The sequence below is a fragment of the Ixodes scapularis genome, unplaced genomic scaffold (genome assembly GCF_016920785.2).
Source record: "Ixodes scapularis isolate PalLabHiFi unplaced genomic scaffold, ASM1692078v2 PGA_scaffold0__279_contigs__length_252992795, whole genome shotgun sequence".
Lineage (NCBI taxonomy): Eukaryota > Metazoa > Arthropoda > Arachnida > Ixodida > Ixodidae > Ixodes > Ixodes scapularis.
The window spans coordinates 194,253,201-194,276,875 of NW_024609835.1; the positions used below are offsets into that span (position 1 = coordinate 194,253,201).

The 23,675-nt window shown below is 41.3% G+C and overlaps 2 protein-coding genes across 2 annotated transcripts in view; both read right to left on the bottom strand.

Annotated features, from left to right (window-relative positions):
- The window catches only part of LOC115328743 (disintegrin and metalloproteinase domain-containing protein 8), a 74,679-nt gene extending 73,442 nt beyond the window's left edge, over window positions 1-1,237 (bottom strand). Inside the window, exon 1 of the mRNA XM_042290745.1 lies at window positions 953-1,237. The gene's annotated coding sequence lies outside the window, so the exon portion shown is untranslated. The remainder of the gene's footprint in view (window positions 1-952) is intronic.
- Window positions 1,025-19,676, bottom strand: LOC121836068. Its single transcript, XM_042290742.1, has 8 exons — window positions 19,560-19,676; window positions 19,034-19,083; window positions 18,656-18,714; window positions 16,148-16,275; window positions 9,917-9,988; window positions 9,725-9,843; window positions 6,776-6,807; window positions 1,025-1,105 (listed from the first exon to the last, which is right to left on the bottom strand). Exons 4-8 carry the CDS (start codon window positions 16,154-16,156, stop codon window positions 1,032-1,034), a joined length of 306 nt encoding a protein of 101 aa, XP_042146676.1. The 5' UTR covers window positions 16,157-16,275; window positions 18,656-18,714; window positions 19,034-19,083; window positions 19,560-19,676; the 3' UTR covers window positions 1,025-1,031.
- Window positions 19,677-23,675: the final 3,999 nt, after the last annotated feature.

Below are 23,675 nucleotides of genomic sequence, written 5' to 3' on the forward strand. Positions count from 1 at the left end.
CCGTCTATCCTGAACGAATATTTTGTTAAAAACATAGATATTGTGCAATTGTCCAACAGCCAAATATTCAATTTGTTCATTTGATGTTTCTCTTTCTTGACCCGTATTTACTCCGTCGTAGCTGCTGAATGGGGGGCCCGGAGCCTCGTCAAGCTGCATTTGTGCAGCTTTTTCTTCGGCCTCCCATCCACCACTTGTATGTGAGGTGAAAAATAAAGTTTGTACCGTATCGTATCGTATCGTATCTTTTTCCTTGTGGCCACCATAAACACCAACTTACTAGATGGCTTAAGACAACACTAAAACAATGAAAAAATGGTTAAAGTGCAGGCGAGCTGGTGTAAGTTATACATGATGATTGAAAGCCTGACTTTTTGAGACGTTGTCTGTCTCTTTTTCTTTCTACGTCACGCGTTTTCGTTTTTTAAACCACAGACTGAGGTTTTCAATCATCAACTAGAACTATATCGCTTTTTGAATAAAAAAAAGATAAAAAAATAAAAACTTTACTCCGTGAAAACGCCTGCAAACACGGGTGCAAGTTTTGTTGGAATGTCGATAGTAGGGAGCCACTGGAAAGCCACATCGACAAACCTTATGCCGGCTTGCGGATAAATGTGCATTTGGTGTTTTGTTCCTGTTTATTTCTGCGTACTTTGTCGTACATAACGCGCTCTCAATGCTTTTAAACGTACTTATCCTCACTAATCAGCCAATCACATGTAATACTGCACGCACACTACACCTAACCTGCCAATAAGATAAGGTAAATCACAACAGTCGAGCTTCACTCGTCTCTTGCCATTTTTATCGTTATAATTTTTTTATTCTGACCCCCTGTATAAAACACAGCAACATTGACATTAAAAAAAGTAATGTTATAACCGCATGCTCAACGAGCATCCACTATCTCGGGGAACTGTAGTTGCGAGCAAATATCAAAATATCTTACATTAGGCATCTCTTCATCTGGTTATAGACGCAGTGAGAAAAGACAGGGCGTCCTGGCATATTCACTATATTAGGTGCCATCAGATATCCTGCATTGGGGCCGCAGGAAAGACCGTCATTTCCAGCGCCTTCTCGTTCGTGTGCCATTCCCAATCTGCATGTCGTAAGAAACACAAAAGACAGAAGCAAAGGCGTAAAGTGCACATCTCTTAAAATGATACGCTTCTGTATCGTACTTTTTAACCGACACCCGATTCGAGTACCATAACAAATAGCTGAATTCTGTCGATCTAGAAGATCTATACTGTATTCGAACATCGCGCTCCCGGAGACCAATCGCCCGTTTTCCGCTTTCTTAGTTTTCGATGGATTTAAAGGGTGCTATAAGGTGTTGTGTCAATTAATTGTCATGTGACTGACACATGACCTTCGAGAGTAGCGCTGCGAGGAGCAAGTGCGTAGTCCAGACGTTCGCAGCGCTGTAGTGCAGGGATGGCTCATAGCGGTCCACGGAATTCATTGTACGGCGAAGCACGGTATGGTTTAGAAACGATCTACGAAAAAGCTTTATATATATACATATATATACGGAGAGGGGAGAAGGAGATTATTAAATTTATTGCATTATATATACGGTGCAGCCTGTCCCTATGGGGAGGAGTGGTTCCCTAGATATCTTGGAAGACAGGCCCTTTTCCGATATTTGCAAAGCTGAGATGACGTGCCACGTCACTGCCACAATTCTGAGCTAGCGCAGGCCTTAAATCAGCAGTAGTTGTCGTCTACCCAGTTAAGCGAATTCGAAACTAATTAGTACACAGAGAGCTGGTCATAAATTGAGTCCGCCGAAACCAGTGGCCGGGATGGTCTAATTGGTTAAGGCGTCGCCCCGGACAGGCGAAGGTTGCAGGTTCAATCCCCGCTCCTGGCCTAATTTTTCGCCAGCTCTCCTTCCCTTTTCCTCTCCCTAACTTTAATCCAATAAATTTAATAATCACCTTCTCCCCTCTTCGTTCACAATATTACTACGGCTGCACTTGTCAATCTTCATTCATTCCCATTATATATACGGTTATGATTAAATGCAATTAAATGCGAAAGTGCAAGCGAGCTGGACAAGAATGATGAAAATAATTAAAATAATCCCTGGAGAAGGGGAAAGAGAGGGACAAAGGACAAACACAAATCTCCAAACACAGCTAGGTGACTGGTGCGCGACCGAAAAAATCCGCCTGGTTCGGGTATTGAACCCAGGACCTCTGCATTAGAGGTGGAGCGCCCTACCAACTGAGCTAACCAGGGATTAGACGTCAGTAGAGCAAACCGGTTTTATCAGCTGCCATCAGTCTAACACCAACAAGGGTGAAGTTGCAAGTTTCACCCTTGTTGGTGTTAGACTGGTGGCAGCTCATAAAACCCGTTTGCTCTACTGACGTCTAACCTCTGGTTAGCTCAATTGGTAGAGCGCTCCACCTGTAATAGAGAGGTCCTGGGTTCAATACCCGGAAAACGCGGATTTTTTCGGTCGCGCACCAGTCACCTAGCTGTGTTTGGAGATTTGTGTTTGTCCTTTGTCCCTCTTGTTCAACTTCTCTAGGGATTATTTTAATTATTTTCATATATACGGTGCAGCCTGTCCCTATGGGGAGGAGTGGTTCCCTAGATATCTTGGAAGACGGGCCCTTTTCCGATATTTGCAAAGCTGAGATGACGTTCCACGTCACTGTCGCAATTCGGAACTAGCGCGCGCCTTAATTCAGCAACGGTTGTCGTCTACCCAGTTAAGCGAATTCGAAACTTATAGTACACAGAGAGCTGGTCAGAAAATGAGTCCGCCGAAACCAGTGGCCGGGATGGTCTAATCGGTTAAGGCAGTGGTTCTGAACCACTGATGTTTCGCGGACCCCTTGTACATCGGCGGATATGATGGAGGACCCCATTCGTCTTGAGGGGAAGGAAAAGTTGTTGGTTGATTATTATAGTGATTTAGTAACTGGATATAACTAAGGGCTAGTGTGAAGTAGATATCTCTTATTGACATATGCACGAGAAAGCTCTCCCCCATTTCGAGCGTTTATTCTCAATCTTAAAAAAAAAACAAAAAAAAAACTTTTATTGCTGGGAGGCAGGGCTTCGCGGACCCTTAGGATGCCTTCGCGGACCCCCGTTTGAGAACCACTGGGTTAAGGCGTCGCCCGGACAGGCGAATGTTGCGAGTTCAATCCCCGCTCCTGGCCCAATTTTTCGCCAGCTCTCTTTCCGTTTCCCTTTCCCTAACTTTAATGCAATAAATTTAATAATCACCTTCTCCCCTCTTCGTTCACAATATTAATACGGCTGCACTTGTCAATCTTCACTCATTCCCATTATGTATAGATAATGTGACGATGAAGACGACGACGCTGCGGCAGTGGTGTGAACTTCTATCGCGCGCTAGGGCCACGTGCTAGGCCCTAGCGTCTAGCACGTGAAGCCGAATCATTAAATGATTCGGCTTCATTATGCGAAAATCCTTGTCTTCTACTGCCGGCCCCCGCATCTCCGTAAAATTTGGTGGAGCTGCGGGGTACCGATCATCCCGTTTACCCCCATTAACCTTGACGCCGTCTGTGGAAGCGCTCCGCCGTATTTGACTGATCTCCAACCCACAGTTCTGCAACTCAACCTCCGCCTCAATGATGCCATGAAGATAGGACGACATGAACTGACAGACGTAAGCGAGGAATCATTAAGAGTGTTACGTGATGACTTGAGGACGCGATTGCGAGACGATGATTGTGACGACTGAGAGCTACGAGAATTGACAATCTCCTGCCCCGTCCCCAGCCCAATCTTGTGACGGCATGACGGACGTTCCCAAGCCTGGACAGTGTCGTCGCGGTGCTGTGACTGGTGCTTCGGTCGGTAATGCTGCTAGAGCCTCTTCCGACCATGGAACTGCGACAGGTTCTAATATTTCGCGGCAGGCAGCAGTGCTTTGTCCATCTGTCTTCATCTCTTTCGGTTGTGTTTGCGTGCATGTTTCCCTTGCGTGTTCTTCATTCATCGGACGGGTCGTCCTCTTTCAAGGAGAGGGATAATGTGACGATGAAGACAACGACGCTACGACAGTGGTGTGCACTGCTATCGCGCGCTAGGGCCACGCGCTAGGCCCTGCCGCCATTAAATGATTCGGCTTCATAATGTGAAAATCCTTGTCTTCTCCTGCCGGCCCCCGCATCTCCGTAACAATATCTACATATATATGTATATTAAAAACATACAACCTCCAAACGTTTTCTTATGTTTGTTTCAAGCAATGCTTGGACAGCATTTCGTTTCTTTGCGTTCAACCAGGTTACGCTGTTTTTTTTAAACGGTTACTTTATGAGTACAATGCGCTGATGCCTCGCCTGCGAGTACTTTACTTAGGTTCTGGGTTTTTTTTAAGCGCCTCGTTGACCTGCATGTTGCATAGGCTTGTGTTTGTGATAAGACATTCGGGTCACCAAACAAAGAAAAAAACGTACATTTTTTCTCCTGTCTCGTTTTCCAAACCTGGATTTGAATAATATTCGTTATTTTTTTAAGTTTAAAGCAGATGACGCCGAATAGAAAGCACTTTATGTCGCATTCACTTTTTTTTCGCCTGACTTTTTTATTTCTTTTTTTTTTTTTTTTTTGCGGCACGATTTTGTAATGGTAAGTGTTTAGCCAATAAGTCGAAGATTGACGGATACTGTCACGATCGCCATCAGCATGCACGCTGAATTAATTTTCCAATTGTTATGCATTGCGATAATGCAATCTTTTCTGCTTGTTATTTGTATGTACTAACCGATAGCATAAACTATATGAAATATCAAGTCGTTGTTGTCTAACTCCGTCCAAGCGTAGGCACCTTACGCTGCCTTGCGCGTATTGCGCATATACTGTAGAACGGTGGATTTCTACGCTAGTTAGTTGTTGAACAGAATTATTAAAACATCGCAATATGACAGGACAAAACTAGGAACACACGAGGTCTGACCTGCGTCTGTCCTGTTTTGCTCCTTCTAATTTTGTAGCGTCCTTTTGCGCCGTTTTTAATAAAGTCGTCTAACTGTCTGTAGCTCGACCATTTTCATTACTTAAAATATTAGATACTGCCAAAGTTCGGGAATAAATACGTGAATGTCTGTACCTCTAAAAAAAATCGGATTTTTTACATTTTCCTTGCGACAAATGCCGAAGAGAAAAATTCCAGTACCACATTCAGATCAAGCCGGGTAACGGTTTTTTCACTTGAAACCGATCATTCTACATTCACAATAAATGAGCGTTGTTATTAGTTGCAATCTTTGAACAATGCATTTTAAGTCTTACTGGTGTTTTCTTGTCCGCTTCTTTTCAAACACTGAGACACGTTCACAAAGTTCTGAACCACACGAATAAATGACTAGAAAAAACATTCGTCGAGTGGGGTTACACCTTTAGCGTCACTTGTTTTTCTCCCTGGTTTGAGAAGAAAGCAAGGTATTCAATCTCACGAAATGAAGATAGTAAAAAATTAATACGATTAAAGTAATATTTTACTCTTCACTTGAAATAAGTATAATCATTGTTTCGTTGTGATGAAATGTTTTAATAAATAAATAAATAAAACTCTCTGGGCGTAAATATTATCATACTTTTAATTTGTTTGCCATGCAATTTTATCCTAAAGACTGCTTTCAAGCAAAAAATCTTATGCCAACGTTACTTTAGGTATTGACATTCACAAAAAAGAATATATATATATTTATATATATATATATATATATATATTGCATTGTGTCCTAAATATGTAACCTGAATTTGTAAGCGCAGTACCTGTGTGTGTGATAGGCGCGCTAACTGAAGGTAGTTAGAGAGTGTTGTGTAAACATTTATACGTGTGTTTCTGGTTCTGTGCTGTTATAATATTTCCAATATTAAAGTTTCATGTTAGTGCGCTAAAAGCACCATAATCATCGCCAATAGTCGCCAAAAATGCATGGGCAGCCCCAGTCTAAGGTATAGATATGGCCGGGTATGAACCAGTTCGCTTGCGGTGGAAACTGTAACCCAGCCCTTGATTCGCTCGCCTGACTCAACGAAAATGAAACAGGAAAGAAATATAAATCTACTGAACCGGAAGCTTAACAAATCCGGAATAAAAGCCGGCTCGATACCTAGTTTTTAATGTGAAGTTATTGCTGCTCTCATTCTTCTTTTGTGTTGATAGGCTACAGTGCGCACATGATATTAATATTCCAAGAACGGATGGGTATTTTAAATGACTGCAGGGCAAAATGTCATTGAAGAAGAATGGAGATGAGTATATTAAAAGAAAATACTTACTGCTGACCCAATTCATGGGCAATAAGTAACGCAGATGATACATCGCTCAATCCTTGAACCGCTTGAACGGTTACTTTTTGGTACGAGCAGATACCACAGGGATAGGTGCATCCTGAAAATATTCTTCTTCATATCAAACACTTTACTATCAGGATAGATGTTTCGACGTTTTCAGAATTGCAGAAATCAACTTCGTGCAAAGGCTGGGTGAGCTCAAGAATGCGTCGCGGGGATGGTGTGGCACACGGACCTAAGAAAGGGGTGGCTAAGAATTATGCTCATTAAATTATATTTAGAGTTGAACACGGTACTGTCATGAGTACGTAAATTGGAATGTATTGATTTATATATATATAACAAAAAATATGTAGATGAATAAACCGATCTTGACGGTTTTCATTTACCTGCCTGGTCCGGGCAGGTGTGCTAAACTAAAAAAACAGCCATCGTTCTTTGAATACAAATATGGCAGGATTCAACGTACCTTGTTTTTGGTGCTGCACACTATATGGTAAACTGAAGAAAAAATTGAAAATGTGAGAGAGTGGGTTAGTTATACGTGTTTTTAGAAACCAGAAACACACCTCGCTCTAAACAAATAATTATCCGTGTCTGCTCAATATTAGGGCCCTTTGCTAATCTGATTAGGCTGCTAATGTAATATCTAGCATTCATCAATATTTGTACCCATCAACACCAGTATTTTGCATCGGGCTTTTTGAAGAACAGAAAATTTTGCTAACGGCACTCTCAAACAAATCTACGCACTCTTGAACGCTTAGTTTCTGCCCAAAATATATCAGATGCCATAAATCCAACCATTGATGTTGGCACCAGAGGCAGAGATTCTAAATCTGGCCGTTTTCACCCATGCCTTAATTTAAAAAGCACGCTTTCTTTTAACGAAAGCAGACTTGCGATTTGCAAATTTACAATAAAATGCGCGTCCATTTTTTGGTAGCAGAGGACATTACGATCTATGAATTTGCAAATTTCGTTCACGCCATTTCTTTTTTTGAAATCGTCATAAATGGAATAATAGTTTTATACGCTTAAAGGTAAAATTTGAAAACTTTTCATTTGATACAAACGCCGAGAGGCACATTAGTATAAAACAGAAAGTTAGTCTAGGTGTTGGTTCAGTTTTCAGTAAAAACAAACGCAACGCCTGTCAAGAACCTGCTATATTTGTATCAAAACCGAAAGAAACGAGGTAATTACCCAATACCAGAGCTTCCGTGCCAGTTTATTATATGAATTTGCTGCCGTGCAGTGCTGCCTTAATCCACTCGTACATCCGCATGCGTCTGCTACAGCCTGCATTAAGCGGTGCAGCAACACTCAATCGAAGTACTCAAAGAGCACCAATTATTAAATAGTCCGTCGTTAGTCGTCCCAGCAGATTAGGTTATTTTGTTTAATTTAGAAAATCTTTCAAAAAATCGTAAACAAAGGTGATGCCATAACCAACATTCAAAGTTCCACCCGTGTTACAACTTCGTGATGTCACAGGAAGGCAGCATTGCACTTCGGGCACTCACTTTATAAACCAGAGCATGTCGCGTACATCTGTGCTACTTAGAGAGTGACCAACTGAGTTTTGACAGCACATTTCTCTCACGCAGTAAAATATTTTGTAATCAGTTAGGAAAGTGTTCCACAACCGAAAACACTGAACATTTGCCTAGCATTGGTGTCAGTACGAGTTACGATTCAAAACTTGACGTGGAAGAAAAAGAAGATAATTCTTGTTCATTGACGTATTGAGACCGTTTGCAGGCGTATGAGCGCACAGGAAAACAACTGGCGATAATGTGAGAGGATTATAGAAAGGCAGAGTGATTATGTTTATCTGTTGCAAAGTATTCTAACAAAGTGGCGGAGGTCTCGCCTAATAATGGTAGATAAACTGAAGAAGCGCCAAATTTTTATCCAAGCGTAATACTAGCTGCTGCACTGGCAGAGCTATACGCATAATGTGACTGTCTTTCATAATTGTGCTGATTTGCTTCATCCCCACCCCCAAGGTAGTAACTGACTGGTACTGAGGTTCTGCTTTCTCTAAAGTTCCAAAACGTTCAGTAAACAAAACAAAAAAAAAAGACGAGTAGATATACTGTCTCAGATTGTCGAACTGAAACACGCTTCAACATTACCCATATCATCATCATCTTTTAAGATTATTATTTTACATCATAACATTATTTCTGAGACTTTTCTTGTGTGACTTTTCACAACGCGCGACATTGTAAGGCCCCTTTTTCTTTGTGGATTCTTGTCCATCCTTATAATGTCAAGGTATTTTTAAGCCTGATAAAAACTTTTAAACACGATTCTTCTTGAATCGGAAGTTATATTTCTATCATTCCCCTTTTTTTTCTTTATGAACACCACTATTCTTTATTTTTTTTCAAATAAAAGCTCCTGGAGGGGTTAAGGCTTTGAAAGCATTTAATTGTATCACACATTCAATAAAGTCGAGAAAAATAAAACATGCGGCGCATATTCAGCTGCCACTTGCAGTTTTGTTTTTCTGCGTTCCGAAATCGGATGACAAGATAACTACCCCTATATTGAGAGGACGTACATGTATTAAAATTTTGCGTTGAAAACTAAAATTGTGTAAACATTTTCATTAATATATTTTTCTTCTATTCTACCGTAAAACGATCCTGTTAAATCTAGAGGTACATAAAACTCGTAAAGTTAGAGCATCAAAATGTGTCGTTTTATATTTCGTAGACTAAAAAAAATTTCCTGTGGCATTCTTCTTTCTTTTTATGATGCAAGAAGAGTAGTATGCTCGTACTTATTGATACGCAATTTCATTAGGAAAAAATGAAAGAAGGTACTGCAGCGGTTATTTTAAAAATGCCTTTTCAGATTGGAGAAAAAAATAAAATCCCACCCTACGGCCCGAACAAAACTACGCCTCTCAAAATGCTTGCAAACTGTTTAAATACGATTCTACAAACGTTTCAGAAGATGGTGTTGCCTGAATCGTAAAATTCAGCAGACAAACAAAAATAAAATTTTATGATAACCCATCCACTTAGGCCTAACGTCAAAAATCTTGAAATGACTGGTAAATAGAACACACTTAACGTCTATAAAAAAAGGTAGCTTTATTTAAAACCAGATTCAAATTGCTCAGCTTAAACCCGAAATCAGAAATGGTATTGTGGATGCCTGTCGCTATTATTTTAGTGAAAAACGTTTGTCACACAAATCTAAAGCCGTATTTTTTGCTAAGCTACCGCTAGTCTCTCATTCTCTTCAATCTCCAGTTTCCTGCGATCTGTACTTGAAATAAACAGGCCAGGAACAAAAATTGTATACTTGTTCTTGAAACATGTCAGTTGGGAAGTAAGCAGAATACTTGTCATGAAGGTAATTTGATTAATGTTGATCGCTTTAGGTTTTAGTTCCTTACCCTGAGAAAAATGCCACAACATCAGGCCTCCAAGTTTGGTTGACAAAATAATTAAGTGGCTTTATAGTGTTGCAAACCACCAAATGTCTTTCGGGAGTTAATTCTAAGTATGCTTCACTCTGAAACACATAGAAAGGCATTTCACATTAATGTTTAAGTGACGAATAAATATCATAACAGTATATTACGTACCATCAATTTATCAATACCAACAATGACAAAATGAGGCGTTGAGTTTTGCAACGCAGTGTACAGCTGGTTTACCTGCAAAAGGGAGAATTAAGGTGATCACAACAAAACCATACTAGGCTGGAAAACTTCATTTTGGCGAAATGGTCAAAATTGCTATACTGAGGCGATGAATCCAGGAAGCCTATGAAAGTGTTGGAACTCCACGTTCCGCTTCATACAAAAAGAGCAAACACAGCTCTTCGTTCGTTTACTTTTCATGAATTCAGATGCTGGATCAGTAAAAGAACATCAGATAGAAAAGAAAAACAAAATAATATGCCTATAATTTCAAGTTCACAAAGAATGCTTACACTTGTTCCGGACAGTTCAGTTGAAACGTTCCCTAAATCCTATGCAACTGATTTAGTGAACGCCGGCGAAATCATTCCTTTTAAGAACATCCATTGTTATAAAAAAGGTTGATTACGTATTGGTAACTCTGTGTCAGGTTACCTATTTATTATGCATACTAACGTTTGGTGTAACTCGGTGTGTTGAATTTTTTTTTCAGTCATTACATTTTATATATTTAGTTTAAAAGTACTTTCAAAAAAATTATGGGCGTCATCAAAGACTGCCACATTGACGTACCTTACAAAAAATAATGCACACACGGCTCTTCATGTCAGTCCGCGAGCTAAGTAATTTAGAAGCGCTCTTAAATAATGATTTTTATCAGAGCAGATCTTTGCGCAAGCAAGCATGCTTTCCGTATCCAACGCGCGCCACTACCGCCCCGAATCTCTCGTAGAAGAGGAAAAAAACAATATACATGACATGCAAGAATAAGCTTGGTTCTTGTGTTCACATCGTTAATGCAAAGAATTCGTGGCGGCTTATTATTTGATCTATTTTGTAACGGGAAGCAGGCCTTTTGGCGTATGCGCATTAATATTTAACCGTGACTTGTAAAATCATATACATATTTTTTTTTTCTCGGAACGTAGTAAAATGCTTCAATGTTAGTTTTTTTTTTCCTTTTTTTTTTTTGCTTTTATTTTTGCCAAGTGCACCGATTTAGACCTTTTCTGTGGTGCACCAGAAATACTTTAATCTACTATGTACTTTTAAATATGCATTTAGGGTTACTTGCGAAAAGATATTTTTCTCAACATAATTATCAACTTTATTACAGAGACCTCTATAAATATTTTAATAAATTGCGTCTTGGGAAAAAATCCACTTTACAAATTATTCTGTGGGAACCACATTTTTCGCAGGAACAGTTTTAACATCATTGCTTTAGGCAGCCTGTTCATTTTTTCCTTCATTTGTTTTTATAGTCACTACAAAACGTCAGGCAGTTTCTGAGTTTGTGCACTAAACTCACTTATGACTTGGCAAATAAAAAAAAAACGAAGACGATGTTGCTTTTAGCAGTATAAGCATATCTTTAATAGAACACGAAATGTTGAAGACATAATTTGGTGTTGACTCAACTATATCCACGCTGTCAAAGAAATATTACCTTCGCTTCTTCTATCAAGCTGAATTATCTCCTCGCATTGTTTTTGTTAGTTTATCTCGTTAAATTTACGATAAGATATTTTTTTTAAGTTTTTAAACCAGCCGATAAAGTTATTGCTGTGTCATGCTATGAAAACATCAAAGTTTTTGAGAGGCAAGGTTAGCCGATGAGTATTGAGTAAAAGAAATATTTCGGCAGCTGCCTCACGTTCGTCTGTGCCTTTGCTTCAATTGTAAGTTTCCCTGGAAAATTATTTCCTTAGTAAGCGTTTTATTTATCCTATGATTCATAAGAGTACTGTGGGTTATATTGGATATTAAGTAGTGTGTAATGCTAATAAACAATTTAAGGAGCTGTTTTATGGAGCTGATGCATATACATTATGACTGTTCAAAACTTAGCAACTTGTGGATGTTTTGGGGGATGCCTTAAAATTATGTATAGTATATACAGTTTTTTAATTGTACTGCGATATTTTTTTTAAATAAACGAAGCATATATAATTATGAATAGGACTCTTCTGCATAATGTAGGTAGATAAGCCATACTTTCATATTCTTGTAAGATCAATTCTGGCCTGACAAAGTGCTCTCCTTCGATATATTATTCCTAATGCAGTAAGACAAGGATTTAATGGTGAAATCTGTGTCAACCATAATTCACTATGTAGTTTAACTCTAAACTATGAAGAAGTCTTTAGAGTAACAATTCATTTGATATATACAAATCAAAATTTAAAAGTGACCTCACTTCCACCCGATATTAGTTGCACATTCCATAAGAACCATAAATGCAGAGTGCTCATTCTACTTGAATATACATTACAGACGGTGATATCTGCGCACAAGAAATGACTAGTGTTTTGTTGCTCTTTTGATGGCGTGCTGTCGAGATATACAATACGCGGAGGCTCACTCTTGCCCCGTCAGGGGGCGTAAGCGCTCGCCTGGAGCAAATTTAATCGACTGCACTGAGAAGCAAGCGGCCGTTTCGGCCTGGATGTCACACAATAAACGCTTCAAGAACAATATCGGAGTGAAAAATCGTTGTCGTCACAGCCACACGCAACAGTAGCCTAAATAATGTAGGTGTGCGAAAACACTAAGGCAAGCCAACACAATGGCACAGCCTTAAGTTTGAAACGACGACTCTATTCCCTTTAATGTGAGCCTAAAATAAGTGAGGCTAGAACGGTGGTTTCTTGCAAAGTCAAACCCATCGCAAGGTTGTTTTGTGAAAAGATAAGCTCGAAGAACTAGATAATATAAAGGAGTAGTCTACAGATTGTTAAGGACACAGGGTAAGGGGAAATTTGAAAAAAAAAAAAATCGATATTTTTTTTTTCTTTTGCAATTTGAGAATTTCATTTCTTTCTGCACATTCTCCATTGTCACACTTATTTTAGAAAATCATATTTCCGACTAAAAAACAGTCTTCCCGAAAGAGAGTAGCGGGTGACCACACCCCCTTTTCGGTTACGCTCATTGTTTATCGTTAATTTTTCCTACAAAACATTTTAACGCAATTTCTAAAAACTTGACTGGAATCAGCGATATCTAAGAAATGTTCTGGCAACTACTGCACAGCTCTTCTTTAGCCAAGACAATCCCGAGACGCTGTGCACGTTCTTTTTTCCACGTGTGTGCTTTCATGCGCCTGTGTTCGAGCGCTGTTGGTTCCTCGGACTAGTTATTATACTTTGTGCCCCTATGCGTTCTATGTTGATATGTTAGGATGCACAGGGCAAAGAAACTGTTCAACAAGCGTCAATTCTATGGAAACCGGTACACTCCTCTCGCAAAAGCAAATGGATCCGGCGACGCATTGGGACCCCAAACGCAGAACCTGCCAGCTCCTCATCGTCAAAGTTTTCCAGTTTTTCTGTGTGGTTCCAAGAAGAGAATGTGCGACAGTGTGACAGTGGGTATGTTCTAATGGACATGGATGTTTTATGTGGCGTGATTACACAAAGCTGTGTGTGCAAACTGTGCGGTGGAAGCCTTCAGCTCGTTGAAATATCGTCGCAGCGAGTAGGTGTTGCCAGTGTTTACAGTCTGAACTGTGAAGCATGCAGCGCCTCACAACGGTTTGAGACCTCAAAGAAAACGAGCTCTGGCCTCTATGAAGCCAACCTTAGGCTGGTTTACGCCTTGAGGTGTATTGGTAAAGGAGCGGCTGCAGGAAGTGTACTCTGTGCCATGCTAAACCTACCTAAACCGCCAAGAAAGTTTGCGAAGCACAAGAAAGCTCCTAAGTCACACTGAGGCTGTTGCCAAGGGGTCGATGAAGCGGGCTGCTGAAGAGGCTGTGCAGCTGAATGATGGCGACAAGGACATCGCAGTCGCCCTTGATGGAAGTTGGCAAAAGCGTGGCCACACGTCTAACAATGGTATAGTGTCTGCGATCAGTGCAGACTCCGGGAAAGTGTTGGATGTGGAAGCGATGTCAAAGCGCTGTGCAAAATGCGGCGACCAGGATGCATCCAGCGACCCTCGGCACAGAGAGGTGTGCCAAAGCAACTACCAAGGCACCAGTGGTGGAATGGAAGTCACAGGAGCCCTGAACATTTTCTGCAGGAGTGAGGAACTCCATGGCGTGCGATACGTCAAGTATCTTGGGGACGGTGACAGTAAGGCCTTTTTGGCTGTGAAGGCAAAAAAGCCGTACGGTGATTCTGTTGAAATCTCGAAGCTGGGGTGCATAGGACACGTCCAGAAAAGGATGGGCACGAGAATACGAAGGCTAAAAAAGGAAAACAAAGCAGGAAAGCTGTCTGATAGAAAGGGCCTTTCTGGCCGATGAAGACTGACTGATGCAGTGATAGACAAACTGCAAGCATACTTTGGGTTGGCCATTAGAAGGAACGTAGGAAACCTAGAAGAAATGCGAAAAGCTGTTTGGGCAACCTACTTCCACTTATCTTCCACGGACAACGACCCATGCCATGGACTTTTTCCAAAGGGCCTCGATACCTGGTGTGCCTTCAACAAAAGTCTGTCAGAGGGCAAGCCGTTCGTCCATAAGGAGAACTTGTCTGCACCTGTCCTGGAGGCAATAAAACCCGTGTATCGGCAGCTTTCGCAGGCTGAGCTCCTGGAGAAATGCCTACATGGGCGAACCCAAAATGCGAATGAGTCATTTAACCATGTTGTTTGGGAACGCGTTCCGAAGAATGTCTTTGTTGGGCTACAGATTCTAAGGATGGCAACATTTGATGCTGTTATTACATTCAATGATGGTAGCATCGCACGAGCCAGCGTTTTGAAGTCCTGTGGACTGAACCCTGGGCGCAACACCATCAAGTGGCTGATGGAAGTTGACCGCACTAGAATCTACTTTGTGGACCGAGCAGCACGACAGCTCACAAAAGAGGCCCGGCAAGCGAGGCGACAGGCCGAAAAGCGCAAAAATGACTATGACAGTGACTACCAAGCTGGTGGCTATTGAACAAAAAACTCTGATGGTGTTGGTGCCAGTAAAAAAATTGTTATTCACCTATTTTTTTACTTTAAACTCGATTATCTCGAAACATTGTTTTTTTTTATTACATAGGTACCATTAATTCCTAAACCTTACAGGATAGAGTGTTGATTTTTTTTCCTGCCACCTACATTGGAGGTGACAAGTACTGAACTGGAATTAAGAACTTTAACTTAACAGTTCTTATGTTACAAATTTTTAAATACACAGAGAGCCAGTATTTCAGTGCTAAAAGAAAAAAAATCATCTAAAACAAAATTTTAATTTGGTATTAACAAGTCCAGTTCAGTGGAACGAGCACAAAATTTGGAACAAAATGACATATCTATTGCGGGTATACCCCTATTAGTTACCAAGGAATATGTTCCTCAACATGGCCTAAAATGCATGGGAAGTATAGGCGAGTATAGGCGAGTAAAATAGGCGAGTGCTGTATTCACCGTGTATGAGGCTCAGCTGAATAAAAATAAGGCGATAATCATCATGTTAAGTGAGCTAAGTCATTAAAATTTGTCAACTGATATTTTTATTTATTGGTTTTAGGAGACGTTTGAAATTTTAGTATTGACAAAATTCGAATTAGAATCAAATAAAATATAGTTTTAAATAGTGGTAGTTTGTTAGTTATTTTTCAATCAATCACCGCTTTCCGTGGCAGGATTTTAAAATAACGATGGCCAACCTCTTGAAACATTCAGTGGGGAAATTGTATAAAGAAGATATCAAATATATATTGAATTTCGTTAAATATAATTTGAAGGTAACTACATTTTTGGGTTATGGGGAAGATTACCAATGTTTCTGGAGAAAAGCAAAATTACCATTTTTGTGAGTGTAATCCATAAGATACAATGCAAAAAAAAATTGTGGAGCCCTGGAAAGAACTTTATACGCGTCGTAAAGTTTTATTAACGCTTACTTATATTTTATGGGTGTCATATAAAACATTTCCGGGGAACAGTGCGATGTTTGTGAATGTTTAGTTAAAATTAAAATATGGAGCATGAGCTATGGCGTTCATGTCTCTGACACTTGCGGATTTCACAAAAGTGAGTCGTAAGCCCTCACCATAATTGCACTTCAAAGAATGAGGTAGTCGTTTCAGTCATGTCATCAGTATCTTGGCGACCTGACATTGGTAAGTGAGCCGACGACGCAAGTGACGAAGTGACTGAAACGATTACACCTATAACTTATTTTTTTAACGTTCTCTAAGCCCAAAGTTCCATGACATAAATGCTTACCTTACTCATTAACGTTGCAAAATATTGTGGGAGATAACTTCCTTTCTGTTGGTGAAGAGCATCGTCGTAGACTATTCTGGTTTCAACCACAACTGTACGTGGCAAGTTTCCCAGGTATTGTCTTCCCACTATATGGAGATTTGAAGGTGAAACGTTATAATAAAATGGTTGGGCCCGTAGTATCCCGTCGCTTCTTAAGCATTATTGCGGGGTGCGCAAGGCATTATAATAAAAATGTGTCTTCGTTCGAGGTACGATGCCAAAAAAACGCCTAAGTTGGCAGAAGTGTGGCAAGCATAGGCGCCTAACTTGTGCCTTTTAAGGTTTTGCTCCATTCCACTTGTCTGTGACCAAGTACTTTGCGTAACTAGAGCCGTAGTTCGGCGATTCTGATGCATGCCAAAGTGTGTCTTCTTTCTGGACAGCCACAAGAGCGTCAATGTAAGTGCCATACTTGAGCCATAACTACCAAAGTAAACCTTAATTTAAGGATTCAGGAGAATTCGAAAAATTAACTTTCCCCTTGCCAGCTACTCGAGTGCAAAATCAGTGCCAAGATGCCAGGGAAACCCCAAAGACACGTTGAAGTTTGGCTTTTTTGGTTAGGCAAAATATTGCTACCTAACGTACACTAGAACAAAACTAAAATGCGTTCGACGCACGATTGTCACATGTCCTCACCCTCCTTAGTGTCGCCAAATGAAAAAAACAACTGCTCCTGTTTAGATTTGATTTTGGGTCCTCGGAGTCTGATACGGCGTCTACCCTGCAGCCACAATCGCTTCTTTTTTCTTTTATTAACAGGCGTTGACTGTGATCAGTCAAGGCAAGGTACGCACACTGCAATGTTCGCCTTTGCAACACATCTCATGTTAATGGTATGTGTTGAGGAGACCACTTTACGTCATTATCGCGCAGCGCTCGCTGGATGGCAGCAGTTACTGTAACGCCGATCTAATTTCAGGGGCGTCCTTTGTCTAATTTGGAAGTCTTCTGGACAATGGCGCGTGTATCTACGCGCGCGCACAAATATTTAGTGCATTGTGCGGCTTCGAAATTAGAACTGTCTTGTGCAGCTGCGGCAAAACATGTCTCCCGCCTTAGTGTAGAAAAATCACGAGACACCAAAATTAAATATAAAAAATGCTTTGGGCAAAATTAGTATATATTTTTGCTTCAATACCTAACAGGCCATCCGCACCCTACGAATACTCTATCGGTTCTTCATCCCCATGCATAAATGATCCAGCGCCAGCGGGGCCTGCCCTGATTGCATAATTCTAACACTGCACAAATATCGGTTTGAGAGTAACTGGATTTGGCATCCCCATTTCTTGCTTCAGGTGGATCAGAGTGGGAGGATGGTTTTTTTGTATCAACTTCGGGACCAAAGATAACCCACAATGTCTACAAATGTGAAGTTTGTATGAGCCGTATCTAGATCGCAGCGGCTCGAGGGGCTAACACTATCAAGCTGAGATTTTGGATGTCGACAAATAGAGAGAGGCTTTGCGCGCGCGTTGTATTCTAGCTAATTCATATCGACCGCAGTGATACTGACCCAGTCGTCTGTCGTATTGACCGGAGTGATATTGACCCAGTCGTGTGTCTAAGTGACAGCTCATATTTGCATAAGGGGGAAAGATGCCAGACGCTTAACGTACTATCAGAAAATAAACCCCAACTCTTACGCTTGCTTGGCGATTTGGGACCAGCATGATAGATTTGCACTAAACCCGCAGGAAGGGTGCCTAACTCTGTCTCTTTTTGGGCGGATTTAGGTTTAGATAGGCCAGATTGCAACAAAACTATATTTGGCGCAGTAAACTTAACTATGGTGCTTGCGCCGCGATTTGGGCCCAAAGATGCCCAGACGAACTGGGAAGAAATTAAGCCTAACTTTGACGCTTGTTTAGCTATCTGGTCCCAAAGGTCCCAAGTAATATCCGAACGACAAGGCACTAAGCCTAACTCTGGCACTTGTGTGGCTACTTTGGCCGAGAGCGGCGAGAGGACCCCGTAATCATTACGAAGCGAAACCTCACTTTGGAAGTTTTTCAAGATTTGTGCCCAATATTGCCAGATGGCAGACTTGCTGCAAGAGAGTAAGCCTAACTCTAGAACTTGTTTGCCGATTTAGGGCCAAAGGTTCAGATCACATCGAAACTACCACGGAGTGAGTCCTAACTATGGCGTTTGTTTGGTGAATTAGCGCCAAGACGCCCAGAATGTTTCCAAAGAAGGTAACGCTTGGCCCGACTTTGGATTGTTCGGTTTCTCAAGGTCTTAAACAACCAGACAAGAGCCCGTTATTTGCCCAGACCTCTTCATAGCTATGGTCTTCCGGATTCGGTGAACAAAACAAAGGGCCGGTTAAAAAACTAGTAATTAAAAAATTACCTAAAAAACTCTTGCATACTTTATTCAACCGCGCCTAGAAACCACCGGCTTGGAAGAAACAATGAAAAGCGCCGTAATTTTGTTTTGAAAGCATAAATGAAGGCTTACAAATGTTCAGAACGATGACTCTAACACTGGGATGCACAACCGCAAGATGGTGTTAAATACTGCAATTGAAAAGAAAGCAAAGGGTCTGAAAACGCTCCTCGTGAAGGAAAAGCTTTGTGATAATAATAACTTGTTCTGCATGGAATGAGCATAAGAACTCGAGGTGTGTTATTGACCTTTAATATTGATAGACCGCCGAGTGAAATATATGGTCATAGTCTATAAAGTAGCACTTAAGGCAATTAATCATTAAATGTTCGTAATAATATATTATGAGCTATAAATACTAAAGTGTTCACATTTTGTTTAAGGTTCTGAATTAAGTTCATGCATTTTATCGCGTCAATGTTCAATTAAGAACTATTCGAGTTTACTCACCTCTGTGGACATTGCCCCTTGCTTTTCGTTCTGTGAAGCTGTTAAATCAACTGTAAAATAAAGAAAAACTGCATTTACATCACGAATCATTTTTGGCCAAACATATGTTCAGGGGAGGGAGGGGGGGAGAGTAAAAAAAACAAGCGCGCTTCTGTTTGGTAGGAACAATTCATTACAAAAATATATTACACCTTGAATTCAATTATTTGGTTTATAATACTTATCAATGCCATTGCGTATTTTACATTTAGTCATAATACCAAAGTCAGGTTAGCGTAGTGAAAAAGGGAAAGGAACAAAAAGAGCAATAATGCACCATAATTGTAAGTATTCGAAAGATATGATTCGACAACACAGAGGAACAAAGTGCGCACTACTGAAGATTACACAAATTAAAAATCATATATTTAACTTAATAATAATTTTATCAATCGAAGAACTGATTAAGGTCATATCCACCAGGTAGAAAATTTTTTACCTAATTTTTGTACCTATCATTTTAAATGGATTGTTAAGTGGGTCTTACCATAATCTGCATACATCGGGATGGAAGTATCATTCAACTTTGATATCACATAAGGAACGATTCCGTCTTTTGATCGGGGATTAGATAACACTGGCTTGATTGATAAGGTGTCAGTGAGGATACCTCTCTGCAAAAGTTAATTCAAAATAAGATATTAAAATGCTTATGGTCAGTAAAATTTTAATAAGATATTAAAATGCTCATTAAAATGCTTATTTAAATGCGTATTAAAATATATATTTTATTCGCTAATTTCATCCGTAATGACACGTGTAAATCATACCACTTTGACGTGTCCATTAGCTTCTTGGACCACAACAGAGGAGCCGTGTTCCTCTGTTGTGGGCTCCTGAAGCCTCGAAAAATGCTCTGCGAGTATGCCACCATCGTGAGACAGATGTTCGAAGACCCCGACGGCCGGGAATTCTTCGAGTGCTTCCGAATGTCACGAGCCAGGTAGGGTGTGCTGCTTTTTATTTTGGATTAGTTTCATGTTATATATCAAGTGGCGTTCCACATGGGCCCGCTCGTCGCTCGCAGTGAAAGCACGTTTATATCATTTTTAACGCAGCAGGATCGCAAGAGCAGCTTTCGTAAGAGTCACACGCTTGTCAAATTTTACTGCGTCTGTGCTATAAAAAAATAGCAATGGCATGCACATGTGCAGCTCGTACGACACGCTCTTTCGGTCCACTAAATCTGGTCACGGTGTTGTGCTTCTTTGAGTGCATGCATGACGGAAGCCCGTTGTGCTTCTTTGTCCTTTGTGCTAGCTAAGATGTGTGCTTACAAGCTGTTTATGAGTGAATTCTGCACGAAAGCTCGCGCTGCAGAACCCAGGGATCTTGGGTTCAATCTCCACCCCTGCCCGTTTTGATCTGGCTGAGCATCGTACCACCAGACGTTCGTGTTTCACTACTGCGTTACGGGTGTTAGAGACCCCAGGCTAGCGGTCGTACAGTACTGCCTAAAAACTGGTCTGCAGCGCGTACCAGTGTCGTTCACCTTTTTAACCTGCCGGATGTAGCTCGCAGGCACAATGGTTACAGGTAGGCACGTAGCCAGGATTTTGTTTCGGGGGGGGGGGGGGGGGGGGGGAGGGAATTTTCTCGGTCGCAGAGTGCCCGAGGCTGGTAAAACATTGTGTATAAAAAAAGAAATAAACAAGTGAGTTGCTTCATTACAATTGTAGTGAACAAGTATGCCCTCAAAGCTGGAAGCTTAGCACATTTGCTTATTAATAACATCCCACTGCCTTTCCGGTCTCTTTGCAGCCAGCAAGCCAACCACTGCCTGCCTCTACAAACGGCCTTTCTAAAGGCCACTCATATTTCATATTTGCATTGAAGATGCCGTTTCATCGGGTTGCAACCACCTCCGAAACCGTGTCAATCAATTATTAAAAGCAGTATCGAGTTCTTTCACTTGTCCCGGTCCTTGTGGTCGCTACGATACCTGTCGTAGATCTAGGGGTACCGCTAAACTAGCTGAACTAATCCATAGGCTTTCTCGGGTACGTCAAACGCAGCGGCAAGTTCAGCCCTCTTCGCGGCAGCGGCACTCTTCTTTGCAGCTTGAGCGAGCTGCTTTCCTCACGTCGGAGATGGGCGGGAAGTTCATCGCCGGAGCTTTCCTTGCAATCAAGCACGGAGCGATTGAGGCATTCGCACGCGGAACCACGTGAACGCCGGTGGCAAGAAGGGCGGAGGAGGGAAGCGCGCCGCGCTGTTTGGCCGCGGAGAAAATACGGAAACCTACGTCACGACCCGGGAAGGAGAAAGTTGAAAATTTTTTAACTCTTCAGTCCGGGTGCCGTAAGCCGTAATTACGTCACCACCCGTACGGAGGGAGCGCTGACGTCACTATGGGTTCCGGCGCCCGGGTGTGCAGTCCGGGTCTGTTTGAACCGGGCTTTACTTGTAGGGGCTTTCCTTCATTACATTCAGTGAAAGCTACACCTTGGCAGAATTATTTAAGACTTGACCTGTGCAATATTTTTTTTGTTTTGTTATTTCTGCATTGGGGAGTCGCTGACATTCATCATACTTGTTAAGAGTGATATGCAGAGGACAACACTTCCCTTCTTCTTGTCCAACATTAAACATAATACCAGAAACCTGTCGGCGCACAGCTGCCTGCTTGTAACTGAAATTAATGTTTATTATAACGCGACCCGACGATGACAAAATTTGATCTTAGACTAACGCGACGAAATGTTAAAGGAAGCAGCCAAACAACTTGCGAAATCGCCGACCAGACGCGAGAGGTCGCGGGATGCGGTTTTATGAATGATGGCGGTACCTTAAAGTGACGTACGATTCTCCAACCGTACGGACAGTGATCCTGACTGCCAATCAGACGTGACATTTTTAAGCTGAACTGTCAGCCTCCGGCACTCCGAGCAAATATCATTTCAAAAGAATATGATTTCCGGGAATTTGAATGCCCTTATCCCAGCACCTCCAAGACGGCGAGGATGTGGCTTTTGTCAGTCGTTATTTCCGCTTCCTTTCCCAATATTTAAAAACAATTCGTACTTATTCTGCGTGACTGTCACTTTATATAAGGCATTTGTGAAATTTGATCAAGCAATATTTGAATTTAAATAAAGAAAACTTAGTAAGGGTTATGGTGAGAGTAGATGCAATAAAATTAATTTTGTTCTCTTTTTTACTTCCGGTTTTATAATATCGGCAACTGACAGCGGTTCAGCCTTCGCCGAAATCCAATTTATTTTGGTTCAAAAGAACGACGGAATCCACGCCAATAAAATCTTGCTCTAGTAACAAAAACAATCATCGTTAAAACCTCTTAACATTTTGACGCGGCTCAAATTTGAGATACAAATTTAATAACCCATATATATATACATACATACCAGGGTGTCGAACAGGAACCGAACCGAACCGAAAACCGGAACCGAACCGGTATTTTTTTCAGAACTGAACCCGAACCCGAACCGTTATATTGTTATCGTGATGAACCCGAACCGGAACTGAACCGGAAAAAAAATGACGGTTACTGGCTCATGTCAAAGCGGTTCGGCCACGCGCTGTTGACAATGAATGTGCTATCAATGCCATTTCTTTTTTAAGTGCCGTCAACTGACACACACCTCGCTTACATATTTTTCTTCTCCACTCAGTCTTAGGAATATAAACGCTGCATCCATGAATCTTGACAAACGCTGCATCCATGAAACTTGACATAGGAACCAGTATTGCGCTGGTCGCGGCTTGCACGGAAAAAAGAAAATTGAAAGGCTGTGCAGAAAAAAAAAAAAAGATATTGCGTCACGGGATTTCATTTTCCTACAATCTCGTAAATCCTAAATGCTGCTGTGTGCTCATTTCATAACAGGTTTCTAGAACGCGCGAGTTCTTGAAGCTTGCTTTCAGCAGAATGAGAAAAGAAAAGGCTGTGGAGTTTGATAATAATGCATCCGGTTTCGTATAGGCACTTAGAAGCTAACATATTTGTGAGACAGCGAACTCTTCTATTCTAATATTTATCCTATTACGTCCTTCTGGCGTTGCGTTCGGTGAAGTGTTTTTCATATTCCGTATCTTGTTTAATGAAAACTTCTTTAAAGGGGCCCTGCAAGCACCTTTTTCTGGTTTTTAATTTGCACCAAACCTGAGCGCACTGACCGTAGTAACTTAATGTAACTTTTCTTTTCTCGAATTTCGCTTTATTTTAAAAGTTATAGGCAAATTAGAATTGCAAAAACAAGTAAAAAAGAACCTCCCTCATGACGTCCTTGGTTGCTTGAGTGACCGTGAACTAGAGCAGGCGTAGTGAACTCATCGAGCGCTCGCGGCTGCTGCACTGCGTGTCGACGGCGCGAGAGGGCGCCACTAAAGCGTTTTCTGGATAGGCTGTATACACCGGGCAGCTAGAGCGGCTCTCATTGGATTTGCTGCGCGATTAAACACTAATTTGGCATGACACTTCATCGGCCACAAACGACAGCAAACACGGGATAAAGATCAGTTCAGAATGGGAGCCACTTCGCGCTGCCGTACCGCGAAATGGCCAACACGCAAGACAAAGCTACTCGCTGAAGGCCTTCGGAACGCTCGGAGGCGGTCGGCTCTTCCAGTCCGTAAACGACCG

Excerpts from the sequence above, each read along its gene's own strand:
- LOC121836068 (XM_042290742.1), bottom strand. Across the intron at positions 9,844-9,916 it reads TTGGTATTGATAAATTGATG|AGTGAAGCATACTTAGAATT; the intron begins GTACGTAATATA and ends TATGTGTTTCAG. Across the intron at positions 6,808-9,724 it reads GTTGTGGCATTTTTCTCAGG|TTTACCATATAGTGTGCAGC; the intron begins GTAAGGAACTAA and ends TTTTTTCTTCAG.